Below are 14,492 nucleotides of genomic sequence, written 5' to 3' on the forward strand. Positions count from 1 at the left end.
TCATTGTGATATAAGCAGTTGTGAAAAGTGTACTATAAATCAGAGGGAGGGAAATATACATTATTTTGTGCACATCAGTAATTTCCTTATTTTAAAATTGTACCATTAGTAAATGAGCACATATTATAGAAAGAATTGTTGAAGGAAAAATTCATGGAAGAAACAAAAACATAATTGTTAGAATAAAGTAATAAAATCTTTATTAACTTGAGTTCATAAGATGAAAGAAGAAATTTGAAATATAAATATAAGATTAACTTAAAGAAATCTGTTAGCATAAAGTAAATGAAGAGCACTGAGCTGTCATATATACAAGTGAGATTATGCAACATTCATTTTCCTTTCTGAGCAGGTTTTCTGGCCAGCATCTGCAATCAAAGTTGAAGAGTGCAAAATGGCTGGCAAAGATCCCACAGTGAGTGCTTAAAAAAAATCCAAAACTTAAATATTTGGTCTTTGAATTAATGTACCTAGAGTGCATCCAAGAATGAGACAAAGGGTATTGGTGTTTTGAATCCTCTGCTGGACACATAGTAAGAAATGTAAATGCAAAGTGATTGGAACTCTTAAACACTGTAACGTAGGAATTCCTGACAGGGTAAAAATTTCCTGCTTTGCTTTCATTATTGAACCCTGACGCTTTTCATGATGGATTTCAGTAATAACCCCTGTTCAAAGTGGATCCAACCTGCAGAATTCTCAGCAGGCTGCTGAAATAATGATAATTCAAGTGTCTGGAGTAGCTCCCAGATACCATGTGGGCTTTTCCAAAGAAAGATTCTCGTCAAAAGGGTAGTGGTTAGCCAGCACATTCCAGAAGCATAAATCACCAGTAATGGCTGTTATCTTTGTTAATTAAAAATAACCACAGAAACAAAAATCAAGGCAGATACAAATATCAGTAAATGTTCAGTGTGCAATACTTTTACAAAATGTATTCCATATAAAGATTCCATGTAAAGAATCAAGGAATAAATCTATATTGATTTCTACAAATGACTTTCTGAAACTGACACATTAAATTATTCTTGAATATTATGAAAAATACATGGAACAGCTCTTTAATGTGCACAAGTCATTTAATGTTTATAATGAAGCTTAGATGTCATTTAACTTAGATGTCTCAAGCTTCTTCCTTGTGGAAGAAGAAGTGTGGAAATGAAACTTTTATATTTTATTGATTCTTAGCAGTCCAGGTACAAAGTTCTGAAAAAGCCTGGCTTAAGACAGGACTACAGCAGCCTCTGGAGTGCAGATCTCCAGGTCTCACCAGAGGGTGTTTTGGCAAGAGTGCTCACCAGGAGTGACCCAGCTCAGGGTTTCATTGTTTTAGTTTCATAATTCACCTTATAAGAGAAAATTTTAAATGGGCAAAAGGAGCTCACAGAAGTATATTTGCTACCCACAGGATCTGTTGGACCACAATCGAAAAAGAAAAAAATCCAGAAAAATGTGAAAGAAACATTCAAAAGAGTACATTACAATTGCTTTCTAGGGAACCAGTAGCAGAATGAAGTATAATGTTGTGGAAAAGGCTCTTTTTATTGGTCCCCTGAAGCTATGATTTCAATAATTTTGCATGAATTAAACGACTTTCTTTCATCCTCTAATGTAGAGATTTTTCCCATTGATGTTTATGCAATCATGTCTCGCCTTTTGCCACAATAATATCCTGTGGTTGTAATTACTGGATTTAATTTTCTTCAAAAAATTTCTGTGTCCCATTCATACAAACTGCCACAGGCAGAATATATAGGATTTAGATTCCTTTGCACATTCTCTTTCCAAAAATCGTTGTTGATTTTCTGAAGAGTCTTAGCCAAGTCATTTGATTTCTTTCTCGCTTTGGCAAAGTAGAAATGCTCTGTTATTTGCTTTCTTATAATTAAACGTCATTAGATGAAATCTTCAATACATGCTTATGTTTTCACATAGTTTTCATGCTGTAATATCATTCATGGATATCTTTATATTCTGCCATATGGCCAGTCAGAGGTAACTGGTAGTGGGCTCTGTTGTAGTACAGCCAATGCTGTTGGGTCCTGGAAAATAATAATCAAACTAACTTTCAAATATATGCTCTCTCTATAGAAGAGAATGTTGACAAATTCATCTCACTTAATTCATGTGAGGTACTTACAAACAAGTATCCTTTAATCAGGATACCAGTGGCAGAAAAATGATGCTATATAGAAATTCTATAGAACAACATTTTAATTACACTTCTCAATGAAACTAAATATTTAAGAATCTCTTAGCTCTTTTGGAATAAATATCATCTAATTACTTAATATTTCATTTTTTAAAATGCAGGAACTGAATATTTTAATTTGTACAAATCAGTTAACTGAAGTGAAGAAACCAGAGGTAAATAAGGCGGAGTTCCTACCTTTAAGAGTCTTTACAATATACTGGAGATGATGAGACATATATACAATAATTACCAAGTAATACTAGCCAACACTTAATGGAATGGGCCAGGTGCTCTTCTTAGTGTTTTGTTTTAATCCTCATGACAATGCTGCAAGATGGACATTATTGTCGTCATCGACATTTTTAAGATAGATAAACTGAATCACTAAGAGAGTAAGGAACTTACCCAAAGCTGCACTAGCTGCAAGTGGGAGGCCTCTGTCCGACTCAGGCACATATGGCTCTAGATCTTTTTGCTCTTAGTTGATAAAACATGCCACTTCTCCGGGGAGAATATGATAAATGCTGAGAATACACACAAAAGACAAAGAAGAAATTCATTGCACCTGGGCTATTTAGGAAAGGTTTGATAGATTTGGTGGCAACTATGCTAGGTCTTATGTTAACTTTTCCCCTTATTCTAGTTCAATAATACTGAAATTCAAATAAGTTGTATCCTTTCTCTCTTTCAGCCTTTGGTACAGGCTACATGTGCTTCTCTTCTTGTTGAATTATCTTCCCATCTTTTTAACCTGGGAATCATCTACTCTTCCTTTCAAATAACAGTGCAGATGTCACCTCTCTGGAGAGTCCTTTCTTGCCACCCAGGACTGGGCTAGCTGCCCCTCCCTGTGTGTTCACTTGAAACACTCTAGAACTTATTTCACTGAATTTTTAGTGATTGGATCCAGTGCCCAGATCTGTATCTAGGCACTTCATGAAATTTCAACAAGATCTGGAAAAATGGAGATGGAAGCAGTAAGCACGGGAATCTATTCCAAGTGCTTTTCTCAGGTTGGGGGTAGGACACAGTGGATACTGAGTTATTAATATCTTTAGATTAATAAGTTTATAATAAATTCATTATGCACAATTTTTAAAGGTATATTTTGGTTATATTAATTTTTTTACTTTTAAATATTATATTAATCTTCTACTAAGAAAAGCATAAACTAGTGACTGATTTCATATTTCTATAACAATTGAAAAAGAAACTTAGAATCAAACATCTCTTATTCCTTTAGACTTTTTACTTATATCAAACTTCAATTAAAGTTATAAAAATAATACTCACTTATTAGAAAATAATTCAATATAATTTAAATTTTGATCCCAGGTAATCTGTATCATAATACTATATAATAAACTAATGTTTATCAGGAAAATAAATTATCATGGTGGGAATATAGCTTATTGTCTGCCTCAGCTAAGAGAGTATAACTTACCTCCCAATTTCCCTTTTTGCCCCTATTTATTCACATTCCTACATGCTCTATTTATTTCTGAACATTAATATTTTATTCATATGCTAAATAAATTGAGCTTAAACAATAACACATGCTGTCAAACATATCCAATGAGATAGAGCATAATGAATGTGCTAAGTAAATACTGTATGAGATCATTGAAAAATTAAGCATGGTTACATATATTTAGACCTTTATGCATTACATACACACAATGTCAAACTTGATTTATTAATTGTAGAATATCAATTTCCCTGTTTCTGTGACCAGAGAATCCTAAACTATTTGAAAATATATTTTCTTTAGGAATACATTTATCAAAATACCTTGATATATTCCCCAGACCAAGAAGTATAGGCCAAGAAGAAAAAACTTAAGAGGTATTTTTTTTTTCCATTGCATAGTATGGACCATGAAGAGTCAATATTTTTAAAGCCCTATTAATCTGAGCTCCAGGATGTATTATTTTAAAACATCTATGTTAAAAATGTATAAATAATACCTGTTAACACAGAAATTTATGAAGGCCTAGAAAAGCATGCAGAGAGCAACAGAAAACAATCTCTTATTAGCACTCTGACCCTGGAGACTTAACCTCTCTGTGCCTCATTTTTCTTAACTGTGTAATGGGCTACTCATAATACCTACCTTATTGGGTTATTAAGAGGATTAGTGAATTAATATTTGCAGAGAGCTTAGAACAGTACATAGCACATAGTAAGCACACACTGTTAAGTACATAAAATAAATTACACTACCCAAACATAATAACTTAAAAATTGGGGTTATATTCTTCCAGCATTTTAGTATATGACGTATATATATATACATAAAATGGTATTACATTCTGCATAATGTTAGCAGCTTGATTTTTCATTTAACATTGTACCTTGAAATAGTTTTGAAAGAGAATTAAACAATAAAAAGAAAGCATCCATGGTATTGAATTTCACTGATGTCTCATTCCACAAACCTTTTATGGATGTCTACTGTGGTCAGGACCTGTACTACTCTCTATGCAGGACAAATTCCCTGTCCATTACACAGGGTTTGTACTGACAATTGGAACTGAAAATATATATGGAAGAATCTAATACCTAACCCTGGGTATATTTATTATGTGCCAGACACTGTTCCAAGTGCTTCAGTAGTATACTGCTTACAACAAATATTATCATCACCTTTTACAGATAAAAAAGATTGAAGCACAGAGAGGCTAAGTAAATATCTCAAGTTCAAACAGCTAGTAAAAGATAAAGCCAGAGTTTGACCCCAGGTCGTCTGGCTCTGAGATCTGTATACTTAAATTCACTCTCTGCTGCCCATCATGCTATGGCATGATGATAGTCCAGTTGTAATTGCCTCTCTGGTTTCATCACACAGTAATCCTCTGTCCTCTCTAGGCACTATTCCCCAACTAAATCCTGCACTCTTATGCCTCCAGTTTTTCTGTTCATGCTGTGTTTTCTGTTGGAATGTTCCTTTCTTATGCTTTTACCTATCAGAATCTCTAGCTTATTCTGCAAGTTCCAGCTCAAATGACATCCACTCTCAAACCATTACACCCACTTCAGTATTACTCATTTCCTCCTTTTTCTATAGCACACTTTGAAAAATATAACCCTATTATAGCATCTACTACAGCCTAATGTATTATACTCCCCTTTCTCTGAAAACAGGAATTGAATCTATTCATTTCAGTATTGCTAGCATTATATACAGTGCTTTCACAGAATGAGTTCAGTAAATAAATATTTTCTGGATGGAATTGACACAACTGCAGTGGTCTAGGACAGAAATAATGTGGACAGAAACTAAGCACAATGGAAATGGAAGGGACCTAGAAAATGCTTTTCAATAATTAAAGCAATTGATTTATTTTTCCTTTCATGTTTTTCTCTTCGAGGAGGCTTTGGAGGAGCACAGTAAAGCATCATCAGATAGTGTGGGAATTAGTCTTCATGGTGGAGGGTAGCCATGATTCAAGACCCAGAGTTATTTATTAAACCTAGAGCACTTAATTTAACATTTTTGAGGCCTCACTTTCCTCATCACTAAAATGGGACTGAATACTTTAATTGGAACTTTGCTGTGAGGATTAAAAACAGCTAACATCAAAGGATTAAGAGCTCTGTAAATATTAATAATTGTTATAAAAACTTCCCTCTAACAACTATGGAATTCTCACCCAATGACAAATTATAAAGTGGTTAAAAGTACAAGATTCAATGTAAAACACGTCTGTGTTTGAAAATCTGCTTTACCTGTTTCTAGCTACATGACCTCAGGCGAGTTAACTAAACAAGATCTAAGCTTTTGTTTTCTAAAAAGGGTTGAGTTGAAAAATCTGAATGAATATAAAGTGACTAAGTACATATAGTTTGCTCAATAAATGTGATCTATAAATGTAAAAAATCAAACTTCCTGGGAAGTAAAAGGGGTTAAGTATATAAAATGATTATTCTAATGTCTAGCACATAATAAATTTTCAAAAATATTAGCCATAATAAGCATATATGTAACAAATATGTTGATATAAACATATACATGAAACAAGTATAACCTGTATTCGAAATGTAAAGACAGAACCTATTATTAATAGAATTGAATAGAATTTGTGTTTTACAGGAACATGTTATATACAGAATCCCAGAATGACTGGACTTGGATGTGAAAACAATAAACACAAGTGTCATTGCTCACAAATACCCTTAACATAGGCATACTATATATACACCATACTTCATCTATGCTTTTTTCTCCAGAGAAACACATTTCATCTGCAGTTATGTAGTCAATTTCCAGGTACCTCTATAAACAGGTATCAAGATACAGTGACACTATATATTTCACAAAAATCCTTAAAGTCTTAAAATAAAAATAAAGTATATAGTCTGGTCTGTAAGGATAAATTTATTTAACAGCAGAGTTGGTGATTGATGATTTGATAATAAAAATCCATAATAGAAACATGTGTATACAGTTACTACATATGAAAATAAACATATATTTACTGGCAAGTAACAATGAGTATAAGAGGAGAAAATGATGAGAAAATATAAAATAATATTGACTTTAAATTTCTATTTTAAAAAAGTTTTTTTTTACTTTTCTAATAATATAAACCATAAATGTGCATTATAAAAATTTAGTAAAATACATTGTACCTAGAAGAGAAAAAAATATATATTGTATGACCACCCATGGGGAAACCCCTGTTAGATTTTGACATATTTCTTTATAAAAACTTTTGTCTCTAATTTCTAACATTATTTTTAATAATTTTCTTTGCTAGATGAATGACTTTGTGAAGGGAACTACATTCAACCTCAGGCTTGATTAATGTGTAGTCAGCAAAGGATGGTGACCCTGCAAGTGTAGAACATGCAATGGTTAATTCAGTCACAGAGATCTGCATTTGGTGCTGACCATGTTTATATATTTCTGCAAAGTCATAGTCAACTTACAATTACCATATTTTGCATTTCATTGAGTGAATAAATGATAGCCTTTCCAATGGTTGGATTGGGAACAGGTGAGAAAGGAGTTTTGGGGAAGAGGAGAGTATTTTAGGGTATCAAGAGCAGAGAGATCAGGATTCCATTATTTTTCATAGAAAACAACAATGCTGGCATTTTGTTTAAGGTTTGCTTTATTCACCAGTTATGAAGGCCAATAGTGTTTGCAACTGTAACTAATGATAATATGGACCTTCTATAAACACAAGTTCATTCAAAACATGTTTATATAATATGTGAGGGTGCGTGTGTATATGTGTAATGTTTTGAGGAAAATTTGAGAAAACAATTTGGTGTACCTTTCAATTTCTAAACTTTCTCAGATAAAGAGTAAGCTCATAAAGTTTCAGAACATAAAAAGGTGCCCAGTATATAAATACTGAAATACGAGAGACATATCATTTTACTCATTATCTGGTAAACTACCTTCCTCCTAAAATACACCATGTTCTCTTGTTATCTCCTAACAATAATTAAAAAGTTAGGGCAGAAAGGAAAATGTATAACAAAGTATCACAGTAATACTTAGAAATAGCTATAAAAGTCATTCGGTTACTAACCGCTTATTTACCTATTGTTTTAGCATGGCTGTGGGAACTTCGTCCGTGTAATTCAGGCTTTCAACCGCACGCACTTGTATGTTTGTGGGAGTGGTGCTTTCAGCCCAGTCTGTACTTATTTGAACAGAGGGAGGAGATCAGAGGTAAGTGTAACAATTTTTCATTCTTAGTTTGATGTTAGTGTCAAAGACATCTTACAACTGTATTTAACAGTAAAAACTTGGAAATACCATTAATGGCCATAAAAAAAGTTTCAATCCCTTTAAACACAAAATATATTACATTTGGTTCCTGTCTGCCAGGTTACTTCAAGTGTAGCCTTTTGCCTTCAATTAAATATATATGTTTCTGCAGAAGATAAAGGAAGGAGAATGGTATAATTTCATAATTACTCAGAGCATAAGGTATTGATAATATGTGCTCCAAATTATAGAAATATTGTAGTATAAACTCACTTTCTCAAATCTATTTTAAGTAATTTCTTATTGATTATATTTCAAATTTGGTAAATTTTTATGAGGTCGACACCTGTAAGAGATGTATAAAGCAGGATGACAAATGCCTTAGCTGAAAAGAACTTTATATAATTAATAAATCATACTTCCATTTTAGACCAACATTGGTCTACACTAGGCTATTATAGCTTTATTTTTACATTGGTTAAAATGATTTGGGGTTCTGTGAACAAAAGCATTTACTAAAGACTAAATACATAGCTAATTGTATAGTCAAATATAAGGCTGGTTGAACTTCACCTGTGATATTTAAGACTGTGTTTATCTCAGTTCACAATTATTGACTAAGGAAACTATGCATTAGATCAAAAGAGTTTTCCTTATTCTTTTAATGAAACATGTTGCTTTACTTAATACAAGTATTTTAAAACTGAATTCTTTCAAATTAACTTGCTTTTGTTTCATTATGCAACTTAAATATAGAAATTCCAGTCCTTAAATTATACCTTAATTCAATTTTAGAGGTTAGAATTGTAAAAAAGGATTAAATATTGCTACTGATATACTTAATTAAGTTTATTTTTCTTTAACAAGGATTCATCCACTTTAGTACTAACATAATTGAACAATGATTTCCTCTATAGTCTTATTATTAAATTTTTTTCAGACGTAATTTATATGCATCTATCTTTCAATGAATAAAAAGCCATTTAAAAATAAATGAGTAATTATAATTTGACCCCAAATTTAGCCATTTACAAGTAGTTTAACATGATATGAAATATTAAAATTCTTAAACAAAAGTAAAGCTATGCTTCTTGGAAGAATACAGTTGGCTGTATTGAGCTTGTCATTAGAACCACATGCCTGTGATCAGCTGATTAAATAAACTAGTGGCCCAGACATCTGCAGTCTGTCAGACACTCCACTGAGGGCTGTGCAGTCACTGTACAGGCCAACAAATGCATAGCAGTTTTCATATTTTAAATAAAATCATTTTCCCATGTACAAATTGCCCACTATACACTTCAGGGTTTAATTGGGAAGTTGGTCCAAAAAATAATCTCCTTTGGAAAACCAGCATGGAATAAATTTTAATCACTTTACTAAGTATGAACTACTTTAGTCTCACTTCAAAAGATGTGTTTCAAAGGGGAATCATTTCCATTAATTAATCTCTTTAAATAATATCTTAAGAGCCTATTTAAGTGTGAAAAAGATTATGAAATTTTAAGCTTTTTGTTTTCCTTAATAGTCAACTCAAGTCAAAGTGTTTCACCACAACATCATTTTTATATATCTGTAGTATATAAATAATAATATAAATATAGAATGAACAGTTTTATCAAACATCTTATGTATTTATTTTCTTTAGTTTAGAATGAAAGACCACATGATGCAGAAAGTTGTATTTTGAGAGAATTCTCCTTATTCATCACTAACATTGTATTTTGTAGTGATCAGAGGTAGTACTTACTGCTAACACCCTATGTTAGTACTAAGATATGGCATTTTTCATGTATTTGAAACCACTTTGAAAGTGAACCAGGTTAGGGTGGCACAGTCATTAAGTATTCCTGTTTATTTCTGAGACACTATCTACCATCTTTTAATCTGCCTGTCTAAGAGCAATTTATTGGTTCTCAGAGAACATTTTATAACCCTACTTCACATTTGGAACACCACGCACTTTCATGAGACTCTATGACCCTTCCATTATTTTGTGAGACTGATTCAGAGCTTCCCTAGAGCAATTCAATGGTGTCCATACAAAGGGCCTACAATCTTTGCTACATAGATTCCTAACCATAGTTCTTCTGTTTTATCCACTGTCTTCTGTTTCTGGAAAAAAATAAAGCAACACAAGTAAATGATGGCTTTAACTAATGAATAAAACATTAATAAGAAACAATTATTGGTTAATTGTGCTGCACGTTCTTGGAATGTTACCTCTCATCTCGGGTTGATTTTATCAGATGCCTCCATAACATCAGTTCCCATAATTGAATACTGTTTAAGCCCCAGATGCTGCCACTCATCAAGCAGATAACCTTGCCTTTGATTGACCAAGAATATCACAGGCATTTGAATTATTCCATGTGCTTTTTGAGCAAAATTAATCACCAAACTTTTATATTTATGCATCTTTTTGTAGCTTTTCCCTTGTCAGAAGAATAGCTGTGCATTTTCCTTATCAGGAAAGTTCTCTGATCTTTAGCCTTCACTGTTTTATGTCTTCATTCCCTTTCCCCTGTATTTACTCTTTTTTTCTTGTTTAACAATGTTTTCTTTCTTGTGACGTTTTTTCAACTCTTCTCATTTCTCTCTCTTTTACTTTATCACAAAACTTCTCAGATTAGTAGGCTATATTTTCAGCTTTTATAATCCTATTTTCCATGTCTTACATTACACCTTTCATTTTCACTGTTTCATTTTCACCCATTAACTGAAACTCTTCCCTAATGACCAAGATTCTCAGTGATCAAATGGACTCCCCTAATCAGCATCATTTCTCCTAGACCAATCTATGACATGTTGGTCATGCCCTCTATTTTTCAGTGCCATTATTGACGTCTGTATCCATGGGACATTTTGTCATGCCTTCTTTCCTGATTTTTCACCACGTACTCTCTTTCTGGTCCTATTTTTTCTCTTATTGATTCAATCTACAACTATGTATTTATTTAATAAGAGTAATGGCAGAAACAAAATCATTTCAGAACTTGTAAGCTACCTTTAAGATATTGGTCTTTGTCCTGTGTCCAAGAAGAAGCAACTGAAACAACCTTAAGCAGAAAGTGCCATGAACATAATTGTGTTGTCACTTGTATTTTACATTACATTGATACTTTTGTTGTTCGTTTTTTGTTTTTTGTTTGTTAGCTTCTTTAATTATAAAGTTGCCATGAACTGAGATGAGAAACAATGAAGAGAACCATGTCTGAGGTTAAAATTATGAGCCTGGGTCTGATTCTGTTGAGTCTGAGATGCTGCTGAAAGATACAAGTAGAAATATCAAGTAGGCAGCTGAATATAAATTTGGCTATATAAATGTTTGAGTAATCGTTTCATAAGAGTAACTGAAGCCCAAACAAAGTGTAGGTTTAATCATGCAGAAAGAGTATAGTATGAAAAGAATGATTATGACTGAGACTTGAAGATCTCCTAACTTTAAATGGCCAGATGGAGGAAAAGGGATCTCCAAAAAAGACTAAAAAGAAACAACAAGAGGAGAGGAAAAAAAAAAAAACGAGTGTGTTTGTTCTGGGAATAAAAACAAGTCATTTAAAAAAGATAGAAGTGGACAACAATCTCAAATACCATTGAGAATCCAAGAAAGGAGAGTTCTAAAAAAATGAGCACTGAATTGTGTACATGATAGTCATTAGGGGTCTTGCCAAAAAAGGGTTTCAATAGAGCAGTTGAGGTTGGATGTCCAACTGAAGTGGATTGAGAAGAAAGTGAGAACTCAGGAAATAGTGATGAGTATATGTAATTCTTTAAGAAACGTGATTCTCAAGGAGAGTAATGTATAAGAGCTGAAGGTGTTGTTGAAATAATGTTGTAAAGGATACAGTTAATGAGATTAAAGAACAAGGAGGGGACTTCCCCGTTGGCACAGTGGTTAAGAATCCACCTGCCAATGCAGGGGATATAAGTTTGAGCCCTGGTCCAGGAAAATCCCACATGCAGAGGAACAACTAAGCCCGTGTGCCACAACTACTGACCCCATGCACCACAACTACTGAAGCCTGCGTGCCTAGAGCTCGTGCTCTGCAACAAGAGAAGCCACTGCAATGAGAAACCCACGCACCACAATGAGAAACCCGTGCACCGCAATGAAGAGTAGCCCCCGTTCGCCGCAACTAGAGAAAGACCGTGCACAGCAACGAAGACCCAACGCAGGCAAAAATAAATAAATAAAATAATTAAAAAAAAAAAAAAGAACGAGTAGGGATAATGTAAAGTATAAGTTGCCTAAGAAGACTGGGTAAGATAGGATCTGAAACACTGGTGGAAGGATTGGCCTCAGAGTAAAAGAAATATTTCCTCTTGTGTATTAGTGGATGTATTAGCGTATAGTTTATATATTTGGTAGTGAGAAACTGATGCCTCATTTAAGGGCTTCACTTTCTAAGCAACATGGTTGTCAATCATATGAGCTGAGAATAAATTGGGAGATTTGATAATAGTGGCAAAGGTTTGAAGTTATCAATAGAAGAACCAGTTGACAGAGTGTCTTTGAAAGGTTGCTGAGCAGTGTAGAGGGTTCATTTTAAGTTGATCACAAATCTATACTATGTTGAATACACCTTGTTGGATAACCTTTGGAAAAATGCTTAGAAGTTTGGAGGCAGGTGTGGAGTATGTAGATAGATGTGTCTTTATAGGCTATGGGTGCAATGAAAAAAATTACAGATTCAAGGAAATTAATATTGATATTTTTGCAGAAAAACTTAAAATTAAAAAGCATGGAATCTAATCTATCAAGAAGATAGAAGGCTGATAAATTGTAAAAAGTAGAAAGGGTTCTTAGGCGATGAGTTTGAAGAATTGTTGCAGGGTGTTTGAATTAGTCACTATTCAGATGGATCACATCCCTTCCTGGGGATGACAAGGTCTAGACTATCACTGTGTGAGTACAAGGAGGCTATGCAATGGAGAAGGAAGTCAGTGGTGAGCAAGTGGTGCCTAAGCAATCTCCTCAGTTCCTGCAGGGCCAGCTGTCACTTTTTTAGTCAAATCTATGTATGACTCTGGCTACACAACCAAGTATACTAAATTGTATTTTTTTTTTCCTGCAGGTTTATCATTGTTTAGTTATTATATAAATGATGACCTCTTGGAAAGCAGACATAGTTAGGAGTCAGGAGACTGAATTTTAATTTTGCTTTTGTCACTATTTAGCTATGGGTGATCTTGGACAAGTCATATTTTCCTCATCTTTAGAGCTAATCCATGAAGAGCGTCGTGTTATAGGACCTTTCTAGGCTAGAGCACTGTGATTCTTTTTAAGCTCTCTAATTTCCCATTACCTCAGGGATTTCCCGCCAATACATCACATTCAGTATAACAAAAATGAGCTAGTTTTATTTTCTTTAAAGAGTCAAAACTTCAGAATAAACTTTGTTTTTTTCATCTTCTTGAGCTACCTCCAATTTGTTATTGATTGCCAAGTTCTGTCGATTTTCACTTTACAAATCCTCTTACATCTTTACCACTCTTACCCTGACCACTGAGATCCTGGCATGTCAGATTATTATTACCTAATTCCTGGACTACTGCAGTTCAAAACAAGTTTGTTTTCTTGAACCCAGTGTCTGTCTTTACAACCACCATTCTCAATCTTCTTAAAGCACAAGTAAGGCCCAATCTTCTTAAAGCCATGTTTTGATCCTTTTATTCCATGCTCAAAAATGTTGAGCCCGCATTTCATTCAGGATAATTTTGAAAAGCAGCTTGATTATTAAGGTCCTCCATCATTTAATGCAATCTACAAATGTGATCATTTTTCTTTGATTTTTAGTAGTAGCTTTTACTAACTTTATATAAGAAAAAAGATAAATATACCAACAAAATGCTCCTCTCAGTGAGGCTACGCTGACCATTCAATTTCAAATTGAACCCACTGCACCCCTATCCGTGGATTTCCCTAGTCCCATTCCCTGCTTAATTTTTTTCCTAAGCACTGAGTACCATCTAACATACTTCATATTTTATGTATTTATTCTCTTTATATTCTTTATTTATATTATCTGTCATTAGATTATAAGTTACCTACAGGTAAGGATTTTTGTCTGTTTTGTTTACTCTACCCCCAATGTTTTGTCAGTGTCTGGCAAGTAGTAGGTGCTCAATAAATTTTTGTTAAATAAATAAATGAATGAGTAAAAGAAACATTTTAATCTAAATTATGAATTATTTTTTTGAATCTAGTATAATGCTTTATATAATAAAATAAATGGTAACAAAATTTTATGTTTAAAAAAATCTTGATTATTTTGAAAGTTTCATAATCCTCATACACATTGTTTCTCTGTAATCAGTTTTCTTCTTTTGGCCAATGTTCAACATACCTAGTTCAGGTTTACAATGATCCTTGATTTCCAAGTGTTTTTTATTGATGTTGATGTGAGAACTTGTTGGATCAGCTTTATGGGGAGTGTAGTAGGATGTGAACTTGACCTGCTGAGGTTAGCTTTATAACTTACAAATGGATTCTTCATATAGGCCAAGAGAGTCTTAATATAGTAAAATTGGGAAGGCATAAGCAACCAAATAGAAAGCATATTATTTATG

The 14,492-nt window shown here is 33.3% G+C and overlaps 1 protein-coding gene across 2 annotated transcripts in view; it reads left to right on the forward strand.

Annotated features, from left to right (window-relative positions):
- Positions 1–14,492, forward strand: part of SEMA3C (semaphorin 3C) — a 184,911-nt gene that overhangs the window by 96,442 nt on the left and 73,977 nt on the right. For both annotated transcript variants that reach the window (XM_081244798.1, XM_081244799.1), the window contains exons 4-5: positions 353–415; positions 7,761–7,880. In XM_081244798.1, the coding sequence (XP_081100924.1) occupies positions 353–415; positions 7,761–7,880 (183 nt within the window). The remainder of the gene's footprint in view (positions 1–352; positions 416–7,760; positions 7,881–14,492) is intronic.

The sequence above is a fragment of the Mesoplodon bidens genome (genome assembly GCF_964165515.1).
Source record: "Mesoplodon bidens genome assembly, chromosome: 9".
NCBI classification, from domain to species: Eukaryota; Metazoa; Chordata; class Mammalia; order Artiodactyla; family Ziphiidae; genus Mesoplodon; species Mesoplodon bidens.